This window comes from Drosophila elegans, unplaced genomic scaffold (assembly GCF_018152505.1).
Source record: "Drosophila elegans isolate 14027-0461.03 unplaced genomic scaffold, ASM1815250v1 contig_208, whole genome shotgun sequence".
NCBI classification, from domain to species: Eukaryota; Metazoa; Arthropoda; class Insecta; order Diptera; family Drosophilidae; genus Drosophila; species Drosophila elegans.
In genome coordinates, this window is record NW_024545578.1 from 10000001 (window position 1) to 10021894 (window position 21894).

The 21894-nt window shown below is 39.9% G+C and overlaps 1 protein-coding gene across 1 annotated transcript; it reads right to left on the reverse strand.

Moving 5' to 3' along the window:
• Window positions 1–32: 32 nt before the first annotated feature.
• LOC108146909 (hormone receptor 4) lies at window positions 33–21600 on the reverse strand. The gene is made up of 7 exons (XM_017273151.2): window positions 20796–21600; window positions 15260–16080; window positions 14357–14520; window positions 7118–7184; window positions 6933–7060; window positions 4255–4349; window positions 33–1170 (listed from the first exon to the last, which is right to left on the reverse strand). The coding sequence occupies exons 2-7, from the start codon at window positions 15952–15954 to the stop codon at window positions 562–564; spliced, it is 1758 nt and encodes a 585-aa protein (XP_017128640.1). The 5' UTR covers window positions 15955–16080; window positions 20796–21600; the 3' UTR covers window positions 33–561.
• Between the last annotated feature and the right edge of the window lie 294 nt (window positions 21601–21894).

A 21894-nucleotide genomic window follows, 5' to 3' on the forward strand; every position in this document is an offset into this window, starting at 1 on the left:
TTTAATTTTAAATTTATGCTATGCACTTCGATCTGCGTTTAAAACATAAAAAAATTGCACCGCTCGTTGTTGTTTCAATTTGTTGAAATTTTGTTGTTGTTTTTGCTAAGTGATTTTGCCTCTCTAAATCAATCTGTTCTTTTCTATCTCTCGGTCTTCCCTCCATTTGCTTGTCCACTCTATTTTAACAAAGCTTAAGTTTAGTTTACAACTGGAGACTTACATGTAAATGTTGGCTACGTTTAACTTTAATCTCGCATTTTCGGTTTTATTCGATATACCCATTTCGTTATATTCATTACGGGGGTAATTCACCTCGTTTCTCGTCGGCAATTCCATTTAAATTTGGTTAAATTTGAATTTTCCAAAAACTCTAGACTAATTTATTTAGTATTTATATTTTACTTAGCTTGGAAAGGAATAAGATTGAAATCTTGCCGGAAAATGAACAGGCTTCTCTGGCCCATTAGAATTGCAAACGAATTGAGGATCTTGGCCTTGCTTTTATTTCTCCTAGGTCATAGACAAGTTCAACTCCTCGCTGCCATTGGAAGATGGTGGTCAGAAGATCACCGTCAGCGGTCGCCGGAAGTCCGCTGCGGTGGCACCACCTCCCCCACCGCCTGCTGACCCACCGCCGGCGGCTGCCCCACCCACAGCACCACCCGCTGCCGCTGCGGAGGCCAATTGACCGCCATATTGCTGGGCATATTGGGCATAGTCCAGACCCACATCGCTGGGTGAATGCAGATGCGGCTTAGCCTCCACCGCCTCCAATTGGGGCGTGGCATCGCGGTCATCCAGTCCGCTGCTGCTGTTGTTGTTGTGCGAACTGGCACTACCGCCCCCACCGCTACCCCCGCCGCCACCGCTGAGCAGCAACTGTTGCTGCTGTTGCTGTTGCTGCTGTTGCTGCTGCTGCTGTTGCTGCTGCTGCTGCTGTTGCTGTTGCTGCTGGTGGTGGGCCGCCGCATGCTGCTGGGCCCCATAGATCTTGGATATGTCGAAGGCATAGTTGGCCGCCCGATCCTGGTACATCTTGGAGTCGAAATAGGCCTTGGTGAGCACACTGGGGTCCAGATAGGCGCTGTAGGCACTCGCCTGCGACGAGTTGCTCAAATACGAGCTGCGCTCCAAGGCGAACTTGTCCATCTGACCGGATAAGGTTGCCTATCAAGAAGGGAGAAATATAATTAACTTTAGTTGTATATTAAACTAAAATTTTAAAATATCTTTTTATTTGGAGTATTCATATTTTGAGAAATTCTTTCGTCCAAATTCAAAATTTAATTTCAATCTAGAAAAATTTGAATGCTGAATAACATTGACGGGATATGTTGAAATAATTTGAGAGCCAATTATTTTCAATTTTATTTTGGCTGTAAAATTGTAGTAAATTTAACTTATGGTAAATTTATGGGCAATGTTATTTTTATAGTTTAATCGATCAATGGCTTCGTTGCAGTGGTTCCCCCATTTATTAATACACTCAAGCCATATATGGCTATTTTAGTTTAATTGAATTCAGTTCAATTTGACCCTGTTTTTAAGTGCATATAAAATCAATCAATTATTAATAATTCCTATTCCATTCCTAACAAGTTACTTTCAATGAACACCTTATAAGTGCTTCATTTCCATTTCATTAAATAGATAGAAATTTTCTAGGGATTCCAACTAAGCCCCTTTTAATGATCTCTACCAGGGCAAATCGAAACCACATTGTTAAATTTCCAATTTGACCTATCAATTTGAAAAATCAATCGAAGATTACTGATAAAAGAGGGATGTATCGTAAGATATTTATGAACAAAGTGTTTTAGCTTCCATAGGAACGATAACCAAGGCCCCTGAGCCCCTCAAACAATCCCACTTAATTTCAACAGACTCAACCGCACAGATCTACAGTGCTTAACCTTCTGATTAGTGCAAATTGCTTAACACTTTTGCGGCTTTATTTGACCAACTAATTGTGGCTAAGGTTGGAAACCACCCCCTGCTGCACCTCCCCCGTAATGCAAACCGAAACGGTCTCAATTTAATTTTATTTGATTTGCAATACGTTTTTCATTGCTACACCAGTTGCCAGCTCGTCGTGTTTTGTTGATGGGGAGATTTGGAATAGGGAAATGAATGAAAATGTGAATGCGAATGTGAGTGCAAACGGGTACTAAGCACATCAGAGGGTTGTTTTGCTTCATTTCCGTTTTGTTTTGAGTGGTTGCTTTTGGCCGAGGGGTTGTGCTGTGCTGTGCTGTTCTGTGCTGTGCACTGCGCTCCCCTTTTGCCGATCGAAACACTTGGCTCTGGGCTATAATTATGTTGTTAACACATCATCATCGCCATCCTCCTCGTCATCCTGGCCTCCCCATCTTCGGGGTTTTTTTTCTTGTCTTTGGTGCCTAGAGCGTTTTGGATTACAATTTGATTTGATTTGCACCCAATTGGGAATTAGTGTGGATTCGTAAATATTTTGATCCATCGCATTAGCGAGTGGATATTTTGTTTGTCTTGTTTCGTTTGGTTTGGTTTGGTCTGGTTTGGTTCATTCGGTTCCGGTTACTTATCCGTGTGGCAGTTAATTGATTCTAAACCCCTTGTTGGCTGAGTGGGTTATGCAACCATGTTTTTTTTAAGAGCAGGTGTAGGAGGATGACAGTACAGGGTTTAGTCAAGGATTCTACGGCAGCTGTGTCAACAATTTGTTTTTAAGGAGAGTCGTGCATGTGCTCAATTAATTGGAAAACCTATAGAGCCTCATGTAAAAAATGTTTAACTATTGACCAAATAATTCTCTTTATAAAGAATATTTTTTGATGAACATTTCTCGTGTTCTGTGGGAATATACGAAATCAAACTGCCATATTATGGTTTTTCTAGAGTTATTCAGTTGTTTTGTAGTATAAAGCCTTCTCTTCCGTTTTTATAATTATAATTTGTATAAATAATAATAGAGAATTACCAGTGTTCAATCTAAGAAGTCAGCTGTGAAAGCTAGAACATCAAAACCCCATGGAAAAAGTCTCTAACAAATATGCCCAGGAATGCTGTCAGCAATTTGCCGTGTCAGAGATTTTGGATGCCGCCCACTATGCAATTTTCTTGTAGGCCCCAACGCTCCTTCATTCCATCACTCAATCGAGATGTTGTTTGGCTTAAACTTAGTCTATTATTACGGCCGAGGAGCGAGGTGTGTTATTATCAGGCGAATGTTAATGCCAGGCCTTCAACACCCGCATCGCATCTGCAACGCCACATCAATCACGGAGTGGAATAGGCATCGTCCAGAGAATTACGTGCCCCTGAACAGAATGGACAATGGTCGGGAAACGAGAGTCACGGCTTTTAATGGGCTTTGTTAATCAATTGAGGTTGGGCATGGGTAGCTGACCACCTGATGGAGGCACAAAGGTTCGGAACTTTGGCTATTTCTTGGCCATTCTCGGCAATCCTTGCAGCTTTCCCCGGGGCAGCTGTTCCACTTTGAGGACATTTCGTTTGCCGATCAGCCATCCCACCTGTCCGTCCCTGTTTGTTTATTTGTTTCTGTGTGTCCGCCTGCCCTTGTTTATCAACTCGATCTGGCCGAAAAAAAGGGGAACCCCCACTCCTCGGAACCGCTAAACATGTAATGACAACTTGCCGGCCAAATCCTTTGGCATGACATGTCAGAAAACTCAATTGGGCCAGGATCTGCCGCTTTATCGCCTGCTTAGTCACGGGGACACGGAAAAAAATCTTTTATAAAATTTTAAATATATTCGTCTCTTAAATTTGAGCAAATAAAAACCGTAATGTGGAAATCGATATAGTTAATATAATAATATATATAATCTATTATGAGAGTAAATAGCTGTTATTGCTTCAAATTTTTTACTGTCTATCTATATACGGATATATGTTTTCCAAAGCATTTTAAAAATAATTCGGTTTTCATATAGACCTAAGCATATATTCGGGATCCTAAAATATCTTAGTTTTTCTCTGTGCAATGGACGGCATGTTTTCCGCCTTTTAAAGTGGGCGTCTTCCGTAGGAGTTTGTAATTATGTTATTAAGGCTGCCCTGCAGTAACCTCCGCCCAAGTGCACACCATATATACTATATATGTCTGTAATTGGTCTCCGCTACCGTTCAGCCCTTTTGATGGACATGGTGGCACTTGAGCCTCGTGGGGCAGGGAGCATGGTGGAAGGTGCAAGATGGAAAGGGCAAGGTGGAAAGGTGTAAAGGCCACTGGGAAGCGAGACTCACCTGCGTCGTGGTCGGCGTCGATGTCTGGCCGAGATGGCTGCCCAGGTGATAGGCAGCCGCTGTGGGACCGGGCGCAAAGTAACCGGGCGTAATGCCTGCAAGTGAAGCGAACAACAACGGGAGATGAGTTCAGTTTTCTGTTTTCAGTGGGGTTAAGGAAGAAGAGTTTACAACAATTATCACCGGGATGCAGGCACAGTGGGGCACTCGGTTACGAAACATGATAACAAGTTTAATAAATAATGAATACATAAGCAATTTAATTTATTCGTTATTTAAAATCAGTTTCATAACAAAATGTAAGCATCAAGGGTAAGTCATTAATTTTCATTAAACTAAGCATATAAAACTTACTTATCTTGTAATTTAAAAAATATATATATTAAAATTTGTAGTTCTGATCGATTTATACAAATCGTTCTCTATTTCTATATTTTTGCTGTTTAAACTTTGTTTCAAATAAATTAAAGAACATTGCCTTTTCAATTTATTTAACCAAATCCTATGTTTCCTATACGCAAAACAAAATCCTTTCCATAAAAAGAAACATGTTTTTGGCAGCCGTTTATTAAAATATATTTTTCCTCAAATTTATTTATGCATTTTAAATTGGCTTAACATTTTTTAAAAATAAAATTAACTTACTTCTACTGGGTAGTGAAAAGTTTACCCAACTGCTAAATATATATATATATATCATATTTGACTATAGCTCCGAGAGCAAACTTCAACCACTGTCCATCTTATGACTCCAAACGCAGCTTCGTTTCGGCTCAGTTTAAAGTTGCCTTGGTGTGTGTTTAAAATAATTGCCACTCGAAATATTTGCGTTCTTTGTTCGGCCAACTCTTTCATTTCGTTTAAATAACAACTTTTTTTCGGGGTCGCCATCGCCATTTAATTGGGCGCTGAATCAGCTATTTTATTTGGAAACGAGTGCGTCAGATGCGAAGAGAGAGTATCTACGGATCTGGTAGATGCCTGCAAGCCATTATCAATTGCCCTAAACGGTAGTCGTCCATCTGCTCTTCTGGCCTTTTATGGCCAAGTTGATAATTACAGGCGCCGCTTATTGAAAGACTTCGGCATTTATTTCATTGATGGCGCTATGGATTTGATTGAGAGTCCAACCGTATTGGGATCTGCCACCGAGCAATTAAATTCGCTTAGACAACAAAGTTTCCATCAACCAGCTAAATACAATGTATTTATCTGAAAGATTTCTTTCTCTTCAACTCTTTGGCGATTTCAAGTAGCGACGGTTTCGGATGCCTTCATCATTGTTATTATGATAATAGCGGATTAGGTAGTTGATCCATTGTTGGGCAACTTTTTGTAATGACCGGTTGCAGTAAACAAACGGAAGCCCAGTTTGGAAATTTTTGAGCAATATTTCAAGTGGAGTCAGTCCCATTTTATGAGAATATTTATGTTTATTTTTAAATTTTACAATTTAAAATCATTTTAATATATTTCAAAAACAGCTTTCATTAATCATTTACCGAAATTCTCTATTAAATCTTTGTCATATACCCATGCTTAAGTAATTCCACAGTTGGCTGCACTTTCTGCCAAAATCCAAAATCCCTTCTTTTCACAGAGTGCACTGATGGGGAAGCCACGAGCCACTAAATAGACTAATTCGGTTTATTTATTACGCATTTCCTAGCATTTTTATTATCATTTCCGCTGGGCATAAATCATGCAGGTCCGTGAAGGGAATGGGAATTCCACATGAAGAAGAAGGACATGGGGACTAACTTAAGCCGAGAAAACTTGCGTTAAATTGAGGGCCCAGGCTCACGACCGGGATAACAACCGTTCGGGGTGAAAGACAAAAAACGTGACAAATGCTAATTTAAAACCTCCAACCAGCGGCAAAAACTACATACAACCACCCACTTCCACTCCCGCTTTCATGACCATAGAAAATCATGAATGGAAACTTATGCTCCTGCCTGTGGCTCATGTCTGATGGCTCTTCCACGTCTGTATGTCTGTCTGTCTGTCTGGCTGGCTTTCGTTCCCCCGATCCTCTCCTGTCACTCGAATGAGTTGCTAAGCCAGGATGATGACTTCACAGTTTGTCAGCCAGATGGGTGGTGCCATATTGCGGCTATAAAAGATTGCAGGACTCGAGTGGAGGATAGTTTTGGCATAGGCTGTTGGTAACCGTCAACCGTCAACCTCATACCCCCAAATCCTCGTTATTCGTGTCAAATTTGCATTTGTCTTGAGCTTCTGCCGCCAGTTTCTATAAAACTAAATTACTATTTTTCCTAGTGCTTTGCTTTAGTGGTTTCAAGGGTTTTAATGGGGAATTTTACTTTTGGCTTAATTTCGTGGACTTATTCAACTATGAAATAGGGTTTCTTAAAGATATTCTTGTGCTTGTATATGATATGGAAATGATTTGGATTTTTTCCAAATATTGTTAAACTAGCTTGACTTAATTTAAATATTTTGTACTAATGACAAGCTAATTAATTAAAAAATTGTTATCATAGAAATACAAATAAATCTCAAAACACTTCTTAAATAAATAAATTTAAATTTAAATTAGTAAAGTTTAGAAAGTGTAAAAGTTTTTAAAATAAAAATTTAAGTAAGTGAGCAAATTTAAAGTTACTCTTACATTTTTGCATTAAGAACTCTATAACATTAAGTTAAAGACTCACCCGCTCTTAACGCCTCGACGGGCACAGATGGATATGGCATTGGATAGGGATAGCCATCGCGTCTCAGGGCCTTCGGCTTTCGTCGCGGTCGGTATTTATAGTCCGGATGCTCCTTCATGTGCATGGCCCTGTGAAGTATAATCCCTAGGTTAATAATCCTGGAAAACAGCAAATCCCGAACTCACCTCAAACGTTTGGCCTCATCGATGAACGGACGTTTCTCCTCCTCCGTGAGCAACTTCCACTCGGCACCTGGAATTCGGAGCAATTGTCGTTAATCCATTAGATACATTTGAACACTCGGAGCCCTTGTCAAAATCTGGCTACAACAACTGGAGTGCACTCACGAGAAGCTGTCGCACATAAGCATAATGCCGGGTCGGGGTCACCTCATTCGATCCCCCAAAAACTTCTTGTCGCCTTGTCTGTGCAAGAAGGATAACAGCAAACAATGTCGTTGTCAGTGGTTGTCTCCTGTCTCTTGTCTCACTCTCTTCACCCACTATCCGTCTCTTTCTGCCCCGCTGTTGTTCGGGGTTCCCCTTCTGTGCTAACCCTAACCCCAGCAGGTGGTTTTGGGCTTACAGTTCGGGTAGGGGTCCCAGGAATATCCTTCTTGAGGGCGTTGGCCAGGATGTGTCTCCCACACAGATACACGTGTCACACAGATACCGAATTGTACACATCCTATAAGTGGCACATGGGGTTGCTTTCGGGGAGCAAGGACTTCCATGCTGACTCTGGTTCGTCCATTGTGTGTTTGGAAATTGCAAATGTTTTTAAGTTAATGTAAAACGTTATAATGACATGTGTCGTATGACGTCTGCAGAGGGGAAGTGGCGTCAAGGAGAGAATTCGACGATGGGCTCTGCGGTAGTGGAGTTGTGACAATAATAAGGACCTTTTATCCAGTTGGGGAGTTGGCTTAAAGGTGAAACCGAATTCGGTTGGCTGCGCAGCTCAACCGTTTCGGTAGAATGCATTATGTCAACTTCTTAACAAAGCTTTGCTGCCATTAATTAAAGAACATTTTGTACCCGTTTGACTTTCTGGATTTTAATGAGCATTTTATGTTAATAGCTTTAACATTTTGAAAAGCTGTACTCAGTATCTTGTTTCTTTACCTTTCTTAAATTACTTTTCTAAAGTGCAATACATTTTATTTTTGTTGACTAAGTTTTTTACTCATTACAATCCAATTAATTAAAATGTTGACATTATGATCTCAATTGTCATAGATAATTAAAGATATATGGATTATATTAAGAACTTCTAGTTATTATTCTATTATTTTTCTGTGGGTATAAACTAATGTTCTTTGGGTTATAACTATAACCATCTTCTGAGTTGTTCTGCAAGAAATTCCCAAAATGTTTTCATTTAAAGAAACTTTCAACTGGTTCGAGATAGGAAAGATTGGGTTTATTCTTAGCTTCATGATAGATTTTCTAATAAAAAATCCTAGAAATGTAGATTAAGGAAATAAAAAATATGTTAAATAAAATACTTATATATCATATTTTTTTCTATGACCAAAGCGAACAATTGTAATTCCCTAATCACCAAAGAAAGCCCAAGAAAATGTTGACATATTGTAAGTGAATTAGTTGATGAATTGCTTGGAGTCTGTGTGTGTGTGTGTGTGGGGGGCAAGTCGCTAATTAGTTATAACGTGTAATTTTAGTGGCTTGTCATGCGGACACAAAGCCAGAATAATGTCACATACACACTGGGCCACAAAGGCAGTCGCACACACCGGCGGCATTGTTGTGACAGACAAGGATGACAGGGCCAACTGGAAGTCTCTTTTTGGCCGAGGAGGAAACGAATCGAGTGTCAGAGCCAGACTCGCACTGAGGCCCACACAGGCAACGAAAACTATAACAATAAGGCCAATACAAAAGCTCAAAAGCCTCCTCCTCCACCTCCACCTCCTCCCATTTCCGTTTCCATTTTCATTTCCACTCCCACTTGCACCCACTCATAATGGTAAAATACTAATTTATAGATACATTGACAGAGCCAAGGGCCAAGGGCCCAGATCCAGGCCCAACTGGCCATCAAATGAGCAACTCTCCTTCTGGGGACGACACCTTCGAGAGAATAGCTCGCATGGGGATGTGGCAAGAAAGGTGGAGGGGCAAGGTGCCCTGGACATAATAATAAACAAGACACAAGTCCATCGACTGGGAAAGGAAAGGGGGCAAACTTGCAGTTACAAGTTGAGCAGTTGAATAAACTAGACGCACAATAGGATGACAATGACAATGTCTATGTTTGCCCGATGTCTATGTCGTTGGCGCCCCTTGGCCAAACAGCAGGCACTGCGAGAATTTTCTCCTTTCCTCTCCGGCTGGTTGACCAGCTTAATAATTGATACGAAAAACAAGTCAGGCACTTGGCAGTTGCGAGATATTTCCGAGACTCTTTCTGGTACAATTAACAAGTTTTTCCGGCCTGGAAACGTTGCACGTTCGGCTAACCCACAGATCAAATATTTGGCCAGCACCAGCAGCATCACCAGTTGCAGCTAACAGTTTTTGTTGGAACTCGTTTTTTTTTTTTTTTTTTTTTGTTGGAGTCTGCAGTTACACTTTCCACTCACTCGGACAATCGGGCTACTTGTGGGATTACTTCGCTTCTGTTCTGTTCTGTTCTGTTCTGGTGGGCACTCATTTTGGGGCCCACTCATAACGCGGCCAGCGATTAACTTGTTTGCCCAGCAATTTAATGGCTTTATGTGGAGCGCTGGGAGTTTTCTTCAACCTCTCCTTGACCAGTCGAAATCTGGCTTATTTGCTCTGCCTTTGTTAGGTGGAATCGTGAGAAGAAGTCTTAAGTTAAGCTTTATGAAAACACCATCACACACAGGATTTTAGGATATGAAGTAGATGTTTTGCTGATTTCTCAACGTTTAATACGTATCAACTACTGATTTAAGAGTGAGGTCGAGCCATACATTTAGTTATGAAACATTACTTATTTAAGACTACGGTTTGTCGAATTTTCTGACTGATATATACTTAGCCATTTAAAAAGGCTTAAAGGCCATACGTTTAAAGACAATAACAGTTATACCATGGTTTAGAGTGTCTCTTAATTGTGTTTAAAATATATTTTGCATCAAGGTAATCATCAAATTTTAAAGACAAGACAATTTAAAGATATTAAAAGAAAAAATTTTGTTTTCCGCCTGTTACCCGTAGAGGTAAAGAGTTTATTGTTAAGAGTAAATATATTAATGCCCCTCTAGTTTTGCCCCAATTATGAGTTATTTAAAATATGTAGCATACTTTAAAGGAGTTTTGTTTGGCTTACAAATTTTTGCTTGTCCTAAGCAAAGGACACTTTTCTATAACATCATGATCAAATTTTCACTGATTCAGGGTACGCTTTAAATTTCGAGTGTCGGGTATTAAAATGTTTTGTTTAAAATTTCTTGAGGTTCCCCAGAGTTTTTGGTTTCCGCCCGTGAAAGACTCATACATACACCATCGCCCACCTGTCACTTGCAAATCCAAGTTGCCCCGTAACCTTCACGCCCACTCACCACCCACTCCCAACTCATAACATACCACCTCCCAGCCGAGTAAACTCCTTTCGAAAGCTTTTTCCAATTGCAAACTAATCAATTGTTTGCATTTTATTGAGCAACAAAAGGTGATCGAGGGGGTGGAAAAAGGCTTGAGTTCGACCTTTTGTGATTGTTTTGGTTTTTTTTTATCCTGATTCTGCTCCTTGGGCCTATTGTTCCGCCGGGTCTAACGGCCCATTCAGCCAGCTCTTTCCAGCTTTGTCTGGCATTATTAAATATTCCCGCAGGAGCAGCAGCAGCTTTGATTAAAAATAAAGAACATTGCCGATTCGACAGGTTTTTCAATTATTTGCAAAATACAAAACACGGCAGAAAAGACTTTTCGAAAAGCATGAGCATTATTGTTGTTGTCGCCTATTGTTTGTTGCTGCTGCTGCCACTGCTGCCGCTGCTGCTGCTGTTGGTAATTCAAATTTCCAGACAGTAATTAATGACAGTTACAATTTCAATTAAGCCCGCGCCCAGCACTGAATTGTTTTCTATAACATTCACTTTTATTTTATTTTACCCACTCATATATACAACAATTTTTATGCAGCCTTTGTGGGCCTTTGTTTTTTGTTTGGCGAATAAAATAAAATAAATGGCAACGCCACTGGCGACGGCGTCTGAAGCTGAAGAGCCTCTCCACTGTAGCCAGTCTATGCGGCCCTCTCGCTCGCACCCGTGCGCCCCGTCTCTCTCTCTGTCTCTGCCGCACTCAGGCCATCTCTATCGCACTGTGGTGAAAAAGTAGCTTTCGCGCCGCCATTTTTTGTGGCGCCTTTGTTTATGCCACAGTTATTTTTCCTCCATTTCCTCTTCCACAGCACAGCACAGCCATCATCTTGTGGCTTTTTGTGCTTTTTCTGTTTGGCAATTCCTCATAATGAGCGTGGCCTTTGTCGTTGTTGAATTATTCATTTAATTGAATGTTGGCCTAACTTTTTCAAGTGCAAAAAACTTTGACATTTTGTGTAAATGTGGCAAATGTTTGCCTTTCCTCTTTTATGCACCCTGTTCTTTTTTTTCATTTCCATTTTGTTTGCATTGTTTATTTAAATAAATTGGTTTTGTTTGCTATTGTGGTGTAATGAAAGTTTTGAAAATTGTCCTCAAGATTATTAATGGCATAGAGGAAGTGATAAGTAGAGAGAAAGCTGTTGCGGATTAAAGTAAAAAAAAAATAAACCCTAAGGAGATTTTGATCTGTGATTTTATATGTCTTTTTAAAGAGCCCATTAGAAAATAATTGTAATTTTAAGAGTTTTATGTCTTAATTCTTTTGTATTAAAGGAATTATTAAAGTAATTAAGGCACTTAAAGATATTTATTTACTTGTGCTCCTAAAAATGTACACACATTTTGTGGTATAGCCATTAAGCCTTTTCAATAAAATATAACTTTTCCTAATTCTTGAGAGGGAAAACCAAAAAAGTTAAATACATGGCTTGTAAAGGACAATCTTTGCACTGCCGGTCATACCTTTTTTCAACCTGGTGGCTGCCAATTCAGTCTTTTCCCACTCTGTCCTAGTTCCACCTTTGCCCCAATCGAATTTTTCGAGCTCCACCTCCCCACGGTTTTCCACCCACTCTAAACAAACTTAACAATGACTGCAACTGACAGCAAATATTACTGAAAGAGAGAAGACGAGCGAGAGGAGCTGTCAATTCGCATAATGGATTTGCCAAAAAGCGGACTAAAAAGGAAAATGTGAAAGGCGAACAAAAGCTTTCAGCTCAACAATATCAGCAACAACAACGGAAAAGAAAAAAATCGAAAGAAAATAATTCGAATTTCAAGTTTGCTTCTAAATTGTATTTAAGTTTGCTGGCTCCCATCGATATGTTTACTTGAACTCTTGGCATTGGAGAAGAACGCCAAATGGAAGTACAATACGGGACGGCTTTCAAGGAGAAAGGGGTTCTCAAGGTGGATGGGGGAAAAACTCCCCCCAAAAGCAAACCCCTTTTTGTTCGCATCCTTCAGATGCAGCGAGTTTCCCTGTTGTTGCTCTTTGGTTCGCTCAACTGGATGGCAAGTGAGTCGCATTTAATTTGCCTTTGTTTCGGTCCAAACAATGGCTAAATAAAAATGCAAGAAAAAGTCATTTAACGAGTGCTTGACTGGGGAGTTCTGTGTGGAATGCTGCTCACCCTGGGGAAACCCCGTAGAGTTTTATTAAAAAATTGCACAAAATGCTGGCAAAATTCTCGAAAAGTTCAGATCGATAATGGCCAAGATGAGTCTGTCTTTTGGTTTTGATTTCGATTTGTTGTTATCACTGTTATGACAGCAGCCACTGATTAGTCCTCCCCAATCTATATAGGACTCTCATCCAAAATGCATGAGCTGATCGAAAAAAGGTAGTCCTAAGAACTGGCATTGTTATGCTAAAGAACTTGCCTGTCAGCTGACACGTGTCGAGTGTCTGCAAGTTGGATGAAAATTGAATTTACTGCGCCGAATGCAGTTAGAGAAAATGTTGTATTTTAAGGAGTGGCTTGATCGATAAAAGCACTTGAGCTCAGTAATAACATTCTTCAGAGCAAACTTGTTTTATATTTATTATTGATTAAGTTCTTCAAGGAAAATTAAGAGTGTTAATAATTCCAAAAAATTGCCTTTTCAATATACTGCAGTTGATGACACTTTTAATTCAAAATTTTTAAAATTAGTTTGTAATTAATTTTTTTTTTAAATATTTTAAAATATTGTTCTTATTATAAAAGTGAATAATTTTATTTGCCCCATATAGTGTATTCTATAATTCGAAAGTTTCTTGTAAACTATATTGGATTTTTTTCTTATAAACTTATAAAGCTTTTCTTTCAGTGAGCTGGCTCGAAAACAGCAAGCCCAAAAGACCCGAGACATAAAGACTCGATAAGACTTGCGTGGGATTATCCGACGACGCTCTGAGCCCTCCGAAAAATAAACTACTTAACTTTGCAACTAGTTAAGCGGGTGAGAGACAAAGCCGGCCAACTGCCGGCCGTGATTTGGCGAATCAAACTTAATCGGGTGGGTGGTCTGGGCGGGGGGTGCAAGGTCGATCCCAAGACCGAACCCCTTCTTCTTCATCGGGCGTAATCAACAGCTTCCTGCGCCGCTTTTCGTGCTCTTCCGCTCATTGTTTGACAGCCGCTTGTCACTTTTGACAGTCGCGTTGAGTGGCGGGTGTTTTTGGTTTGTCATTGCCATTGTACAGTAGGGTATTACGTTGATTAGTTTAACTTGCATAAGCGAGCGATGTATAGAGACAGGGATAGAGATAGAAATGGAGATAGAGGAGGAGTGAGTGGGTGCGAGAGATTGGCAGGTCGTGTGCCGCATTTTAATTTCGTTTTGTATGTGCCCCATCCATTGTGCGCAGATTATACACATTTTGAAAGAAACGTTGCCACCAGATAACCGAAACTTCGTGGCTTGTGTTACACAAAACGCACAAAAAGAGAAACTGAAGTGAGCTTAACTGGGGACTTAAATAGTTTGTTTGTTCTGGAAATAACAGCTTTGAAGGAGGCAATTGAGTCACTCATGGATGCCTGGGTTCTCTTCAACAATGTTGGTGGCACTCTACTTCAAGACAGCAATCTGGGAAACCAAAACGAAATAGATCTAGCAATGCAATATATAACAATAGATTTATTGTTTACAGAAAACCATTTATAAATCCAAGATATTGCTTTTAAAACTACGTTAAAAAGTTCCTTGACGTACATTCTTAAGTTCTTAATGAACTTAAATGACAGAATTAATTTCATTTAATAACGACTTTAAACAGAGCTTCTTTAATTTCCACTTCCTTATGATTTAGGGTTTTGATGCATCTTTAAAAACTCACCAAGCCTCTTGGAAATCTCAGAATTGTGCATCTTCGGATTATCCTGAGCTATTTTACGCCGCTGCAGACGCGACCAGACCATGAACGCATTCATTGGACGTTTTATGTGCTCCTCGTTCTGGCGCTTCGTTGTGTTCTGGATCATCAGACTGAAGAAGACATCGCTGCAGGATAAAAATAAAGATGGTTTAGTTAGTTTTCAAAAGTTAAATGGAATAAAATGGACATACCAAAAACCATAATTCATTTAAACTGATTTAAAAGCAAGGAACAGCAACCTCACTGGTAACATAAACATATCAAAAAATTACTTAAATTTTCTGGTTATTAATGTAAAATGTAATTTTTGCTGAGACTTAAATTTGGTTAACTGTCTATATGTTGGGTTCGCTTAAGTAATGTTTTACAAGCAAATTTTAAATTCATTCATAAAAATTGTAAGTAACCAATTTTTTCGTACAATATTGTATTTTTATTTGTGGGTTGCCGGTACTTAATTTAAAACCGCACGTGTTTTATTGGGTATCACAAGTTGTTTATTGGATATCCATCAAGTTATTATTTGGGATGTCACATTCATAAGATTTTATTGTTGTCAATAATTTAGCAACAAATATCTTGAACGTTTACTTGTAGTAAAATACAATTTTTTTTAACACCACTATTTTGCTATTATTAATAGTAATAATTAATAATAAACATGTTTTTTTTGTAAGTTTTCAGTTTTTAAATATAAATTTAAAGGCAATAGCAAAAAGACTTAATTTCATCAGGAAAAGATTAGCTTTTCTTGATAATTCATATTAAGAAAGGTTTTTCCTATTTTAATACTCAATTTTATATTTTTGATTTAAAGTCTGGCAAAACCAAAGGCAATTAATATAAATATTTGAATGTGTTTACCTGGCGCTGCTGCCACTGTTCATGAGGCTGCCCATGTTCTGGTGCAGATTGCTGATGGGCGACGCCTGCGAATTGTGGTGCAGGTGGGCGGCTGCTGCGGCGGCCATCACGCTGCTGGAGGCTGGAGCACTGTGGTGGCTGTTGGCCGCACCGCCTGCCACCGAACCACTGGCCGAAGCACCGCCAGACCCGGATCCCAGTTGTGAGCTGCCGTTGCTGTGGGGCTGGTGGCTCAACGACTGCGACTGGCTGTGATGGGAGCCCGAGGATGAGGACACCGCCGGCTGGCTCTGCTGCTGCTGCTGACCCGCCGAGTGGTGCTGGTGGAGCTGCGAGTGGTGGTGCGCCAGATGGAGCGCCGAGTGGGGATGCAGGCCCAGTCCCGAGGAGCCGTTCGGGGATCCGTTGCTGCTGTTGCTGCTGCACGGGTGGTGCTGATGCTGCTGCTGATGTTGCGGAGACTGGTGGGGGTGGTGGTGCTGGTGGCTCAGCGACAACTGCTGGCCGTGCAGGTGGTGCGAGTGGCCCAGACCCTGGTCGGACTGCTGCTGCTGCTGCTGTTGCTGCTGATGGTGCACTGCCGCCGCCAACTGGCCCAGGTGGTGCGATCCGCCACCGGAGCCCAGGTGAGTCTGCAGGGGATGAGCGAGCGAGAGGCCGGTGAGCGACAGGTGCGTGGACAGACGTTCCATCATATCGCAGACGGAGCCGGGCTTCCTCGGTGCCTCAATCTGTGGCCCTCGAGCCGGCGGGCGGACTGTGTGGTGCTGGAACTAGTGGTGCTAGAACTGGTGGTGGTGCGAAGTTTAAGATGCGTCGAGCTATGGGAGAAATTTCACATTATTGAGATATTTAGTTTATGATATTAATTCTACAACTTGAATCACAGGCAAACCGAATAAAATAAATATTAATATAATATATCTTAAGGCCGGACCAGAAATATTACAAAATATTTTACATTTTACACAACAATTTGTTAAAAAAAATGGGACATGAGAGGGACCATAAAAAGAAGTATGTTAAACAGGGTTATGTGAGCTCTTACAGAGCGAAAAAGACTTTTCTAACTAATTCAATAAACTACAACTGAACAAAATATCAAGTCTTTTACAAAAATCCTTAAGAATGCACGCTTTTCGGCTGTTAAAAAACCCCCTTTTTCTAAATATAAATATAAGTTTTATCAAATTTTTATAAATATGATTATATATATACTGCCATAACAGTCTTTTGAGGACTGATCTTAAAAACAATGTTAATCAAATATAACTATCAATAACATACGAACTTGTGCTAAGTCTTTTACCATTTAAATTCACATGTCTCACACCTTTCGTGACATTTTTTAAAATTTTACTGAGCATCTGACTAACCTAATGGCTTGGAAGCTAAGCTGGCCAAAAATGGGCAGCTAAGCTCCTCTAGTTCAGACCGCAGTCCAATCCATGCAAATATCCACTGCAGATGACACATTTGTTGAGGATAATGCCATACATATATGTGCATGTAGGGCGAGGAATCGCACTCATTTCGGGCATATGTCCCCGGCACGCCTGCACTCGATTGTCCTCGAGATCCTGCTCAGAAGGGCGAGGAAAAATCCCAGTCCCAATTCCAATCCGAAAGGGACCATTAAACAAATTGAAAGCGTTTAGCCGGACGCTGGCTTCTTGACCCTTTTCCCTGCCCCTGAATGCCTCGCCGTATTTAACACGTTGCGGAAGGATTCGGTGCTGGGGCATCAAGTGGACCACGTAAATCCCGCTTATAATGCACGCACATGTGGTATTGAAAGACCCAGAATTGAAGCCTATCAACCGCCACATGACCAGCCCATTCCAGCGTGTCCAAAACAAGCGGCTTGGGTGCAAAATAAAGTACACAAAAATGTAAAATGGGAAAGAAATGGGTTTCAAGTGCTCCGTCGCATAATGGAAAGGATGGACGACGTCGTCGTAGTCGTCTCATTTTAAGGGTTGACATTTGGCCCACACAATGGGCCCAATGGAGGCGGGGAGTGGGAAGGTTATTCGAGTCCAATTCCGGTCGAGTTGAGGTGGCAACCGCCAGCGCGGCCCGCAAGTGGCTTTTGGGCCAGGACCAGAAGTCCACGACTCCACTTGGCATTGTTTTTTTTTTGTCCCCGAAGAATGGGCCTCAGACGACATACTTTTAAGAGCTCGAATCAATTAGTTAATTGATTAACAATGCCCCATTGGGCAAGTGGTCACAGGGGGAGGGAAGGGCAAACGTCTGCGAGTTGTCGGCGAGCGAAAACAAGAATAATTAATATTATAATTATTTTTGTGTGGGTAGTCAGCTAATTAGAGTCGAGTGGGTGCGGTGAAGCCTTTGCTTTGGTTCTTTTTATATTCATGGCTAATCAGTTAAATGAATTTCCAAATGGAAATTAAAAAGTTTATTTATTGTATTTATTATAAAAATGGAACTAACATAAACGACGAAATTAATAACCAGCTTTGGGAAACAATAAACTCAAATAAACAATTTTATAGCATTTACTTGATATGCAAGATTTTTAATTGCTGCGTTTAACAAAGCAAATAAAACCATTGACATATTTCTTGACATTATAATAAATTCATCTGTTTTACAAATAGCTTTGTCCTTTTATTCAAATAAATTCAGCATTTTAAGATTATATTATTTTAAATATATATATATTTAAAAGACTGTTATTGACCTTGGCTAATATTGTGTATTATTTAACGCAGATGTAATCAAAAATAGGCTTAGGCTTTTGCAAAAAGAAATCAATTATTAGTTATCATGTTATAATTTATAAGTAAATAAGAAAATTATATTTTAGTAAGTTTTTTGCATCGTATTTATAGCCAAAATTTTGCTGGCTACCGCTGGTATTATTGACTGACCAACCCTGGGTTATGCCATTCATCTTTATCTGTCCAATTCAACTGTTTTTTCCCTGCTGCCATACTCCGCAGTTTCTCCATTTTTTGGCCCTGTTCACTGTCATTCCTGGCCATGCAGCACATCGTGGTCAATAACTTGTTGGCGTTGGGCTATGCGAGGCGACATCTGCACTGCTTCCGGGCATTACCACTTGGTGTTAAAGTAAAAATTGCCAAGGCATGCGTATTAAGCATGAAATTTATTTTAAAAGAAAAAGAGGAGTCGAGTGCGGGGAGTCCAGGGACACGCATATTTGTAATCCTTATGGAGTGCAAACAAATTTCTGTGTTGTCAAGTTGCCTTACTTATTTTTGCTCCTCTTTTCACTTTGAGTTTGCAGTTGGTGCACAGGAAAAAATTATTCGTTCAATATTATACAAAATTATGCCTTAAAGGCTTGCCATTAAATTCTTTTTCATAGTTTTCAAAGTCTTCGAGTGGTTTTAAAATCTTTTTTCAAAATTGGGACACCTGTGTTTACTGCCGAAAGCCTACTAATAAATTGGTTAGCTAAATTTCTGCTGTGTTTCGAAGGAGTTATGGTTAATTATGGCTAATTTCATGACATTGTTATTATTGTTTATGTATTGTTTTGTGCCTACTTGACAACATTGAGACCATGGAAGTAGTAAAAGTTTTAATAAAATCTAAAATGACAATGTAGAGCTGGCATTTTTTCTTAATGTGGTGCAGTGTGGCAGTTGCAGTTTCTGTTGCACCGCAGGGCCACCTTCCGATTCGACGGTTGCACCACCAGCTGTGCACAAATTGCACTCCAGATATTTTTATTTGCTGTGAATATGGCAGCTCCTCCTTTTGATTCGCTCCTTCATATACATACCGATTAAATGTTTCCCCCGATATTTATTTGTAACGGAAATGTAACCGTTAAACCAGAAAGCGTGGGTATTCTCAGGGTGTTAATCTAGTAGCCCTAATAGATAACCCACCAGATACTTTATGTCCGCATCTTTCTCATGCAAATCGGCTGCTGAGCTGTTCTTCTGTTTTCTTATCTCAGTAGGAGTAAAATTAACCCGCTGGCCACTTGAGTTTCGGGGGCCAACCGGACCCCCACTCTCTTAACCCCCGGTTAAGGCTTTGGCCTTGTTGTTGCTGCTTCTCGTTCATTTGTTCATCCGTTTGTTGGTGTGTCAAACAAGAATTATGATCGGCTTAGCCACATGCTGAGCTCGAGATCTCCCCCCAGTCAGATTCTTCTCGCAGTGGAGAGGAGTCTGGCCGTCTGGCGGTCTGCAGTCTACAGTCTTCAGTCCACAGTATTCCTGCCGGGGTCTCAATACAGGTAGAGCTTTAAGTGTCTCCACTTTGTGTTGAAATGTATCGCAGATGTCCAGGGTTCTCAGTGCAGAGACTCCAGAGCCTCCATTCAAAAGTGTCGTATTGGCCGCCCGCTGGGCTCGGATCTTCTCAGGGCCCTAAGCCGCTGGGCCCCCTAATGTTTGTAATTAAGAACTTTCACACTCGCAACAATCGCCTCGTAAACGTACGAGAGTATCTCGATTTCCCCCGAATCCCCTCTGCAAGGTTTAGTGTCAAGTTCGTGCCAAGGGCAATGGAAAAGAAAAGATACAAAGTTAGCCACAGATACAGATGCTGCCTGATACAACTGAATATTAATTAGAATTCTTGCCAAATTCTTTTTTTTTTTACATTTTTTAGCAAATTTATTAAGCAAATACTATGGCCAAAACAATAGCGTAAAAATATTTGATTGACATGTGGTTCGCAAAAAAATTTCACAAAACTCTGTTTGCACAATTGTGTTTTTGTGTGTGCTGGTCCAAAGTCGATTTCTATGTGAAGGAGGCACGTCGCATTCAATTCCAATTGTTGTCACAAATTTTGTGCAAATATTTATAAACATACTTTGTTTTTCTCTATTTCTGCTACTTTTATTTGCTCTAATTGCGTCATTTCAAATTCTCCGGGGTTTCTGACTTCTCTTTTCTTATAGCAGCTTTTCACATTCCTTGAGGCGGTTTTCATTTATAGTTCGAAATTAAGTTAACCAAACAACTTTGAATGGCTCACGGGGAAAGAAAAAGAGCTCGCTTTAATTCAAGTGGAAGATCGAAAGCAAAAGTAAACACACCTCGAGTAGGGGCATAAAGATTCCGACAATGATTTGGCAGAATTTGAAAAGAGGAAAATCCTGAAATTATCCAAACAATAAAATCTGTTGATTCTTCTTGTATCTTGGGCACTCAGACTCATTTTGTGGAGCTCTCTCCATGTTTACCTAATTGTTGGTCAAGAAAAGTTGTTCAAATTGCGTTCTGAGCGGCAATAAATTGGATTCAAAGGTTGAAGCTTTTAAATTGATTTTCTACATTATTTTAAAATACTATTTACACTCCGATAAATTTAAGTTTTAAGACACAAATTAATTTTGAAAATATCTTAAAGTAAAATACACTTTTCTTTGGTTGAAACTAATATACTTATTTCAATCCTAAATAAATTTGATTTTATTTAATTTACTTTAATATTCATGTGGCGTTGATACGATTATTTAATTGTAAGCTATTTATCTAAGTAATGTTATGTGATTCGTCCCGAAATATTTAAAGCATACCTCGAAGAGTTCTGCATTTCCTTTGAATTTTCCGTTTCCCGGCGATTGGAATCAAATATTTGATGGCAGCATATATGCGGAATATACTACCAAATCATCGGGATAATATATGTTTATAGTTTGTTGCTGTCGCTTATGAATTCCACTTTTCGAAATGCCATAAAATGTTGAATTTGTTGACTTTTATGATCTTGAGCTGATTTTCGTAACCGAATCTGTTTGACGAACACTTTACAAATGGGATATCACTAGTTTATGTTGACTTGTGTTGTTTGGTTTCCATTCATTGATAAGATACTTATACTACCTTTCGATTCTTCGATTCAACAAAGAATGAACCTTGTTTGATTTGAAGTTTAACGAGAGAAATAAGTAGCTTAGGTTTTCAAACTTTATGGGGGATTCTTTTCTAGATTTGTTTGTTTTTTAAATGCTTACGCTTTGTTTTGATTTGTATTTATGTTTGTTTTGTGTGAGCACTTTAAAGGCTATCAAGTTTGATATCAAATGAGCACTGTTTTGGGTTTGCTTTTTATTTTTATGTTGTAAAAAGTTTTTATTTGTTCCACTTTTACTCTTTATCAGTATTGCCCGAGAAAAGTTTGTTTACGTTTTTTGTGCAATACCTTTTTGAGTTTTTTGTTGTTGTAATTTTTGCGGTTATCTGTTAGTTTTGCCGTTTCTTGTGAGGGGGATAAAACCGTCGCTAGCTGTTGGCTGATCGGCTCTTCTTGGCCAAGTTGGCTGTTGCTGCATCTAAGCGCGCTTTGGCGGCTATTCAACGGATCCGTTCCGACGCGTAACTAAAAACTTGGCGCGCGCTCTCTTCAAAAACATACACGAGCCAAAAAACGAGTCTTATCCCCCCAGCCCTTTCTTCCACCATACCAAAAGAAGGCGGGGGGCGTGGCAGGTGGGGCGGTGAGACAGCTGCTATGTAACAATTTCGCTCCACACACAAACACACCTAATCCTCTCTGCAAAAGCTTGTGTTCTCTCGCTTGCTCTGCCTGAAACTTTTTTCCGGGAGCTTTCTTTCTTATTGGTTTGTTAAATGTTTTTTATAAAGCCTGTTTATAAAGAAACTACATCCATAACA

Coding starts and splice junctions, on each gene's coding strand:
- LOC108146909 (XM_017273151.2), bottom strand. CDS start 15,954: ATGATGGAACGTCTGTCCACGCACCTGTCGCTCACCGGCCTCTCGCTC. Junction 14,521..15,259: donor AACAGTGGCAGCAGCGCCAG/GTAAACACATTC, acceptor TTTATCCTGCAG/CGATGTCTTCTTCAGTCTGA. Junction 4,350..6,932: donor CGTCGAGGCGTTAAGAGCGG/GTGAGTCTTTAA, acceptor CTTCACTTGCAG/GCATTACGCCCGGTTACTTT.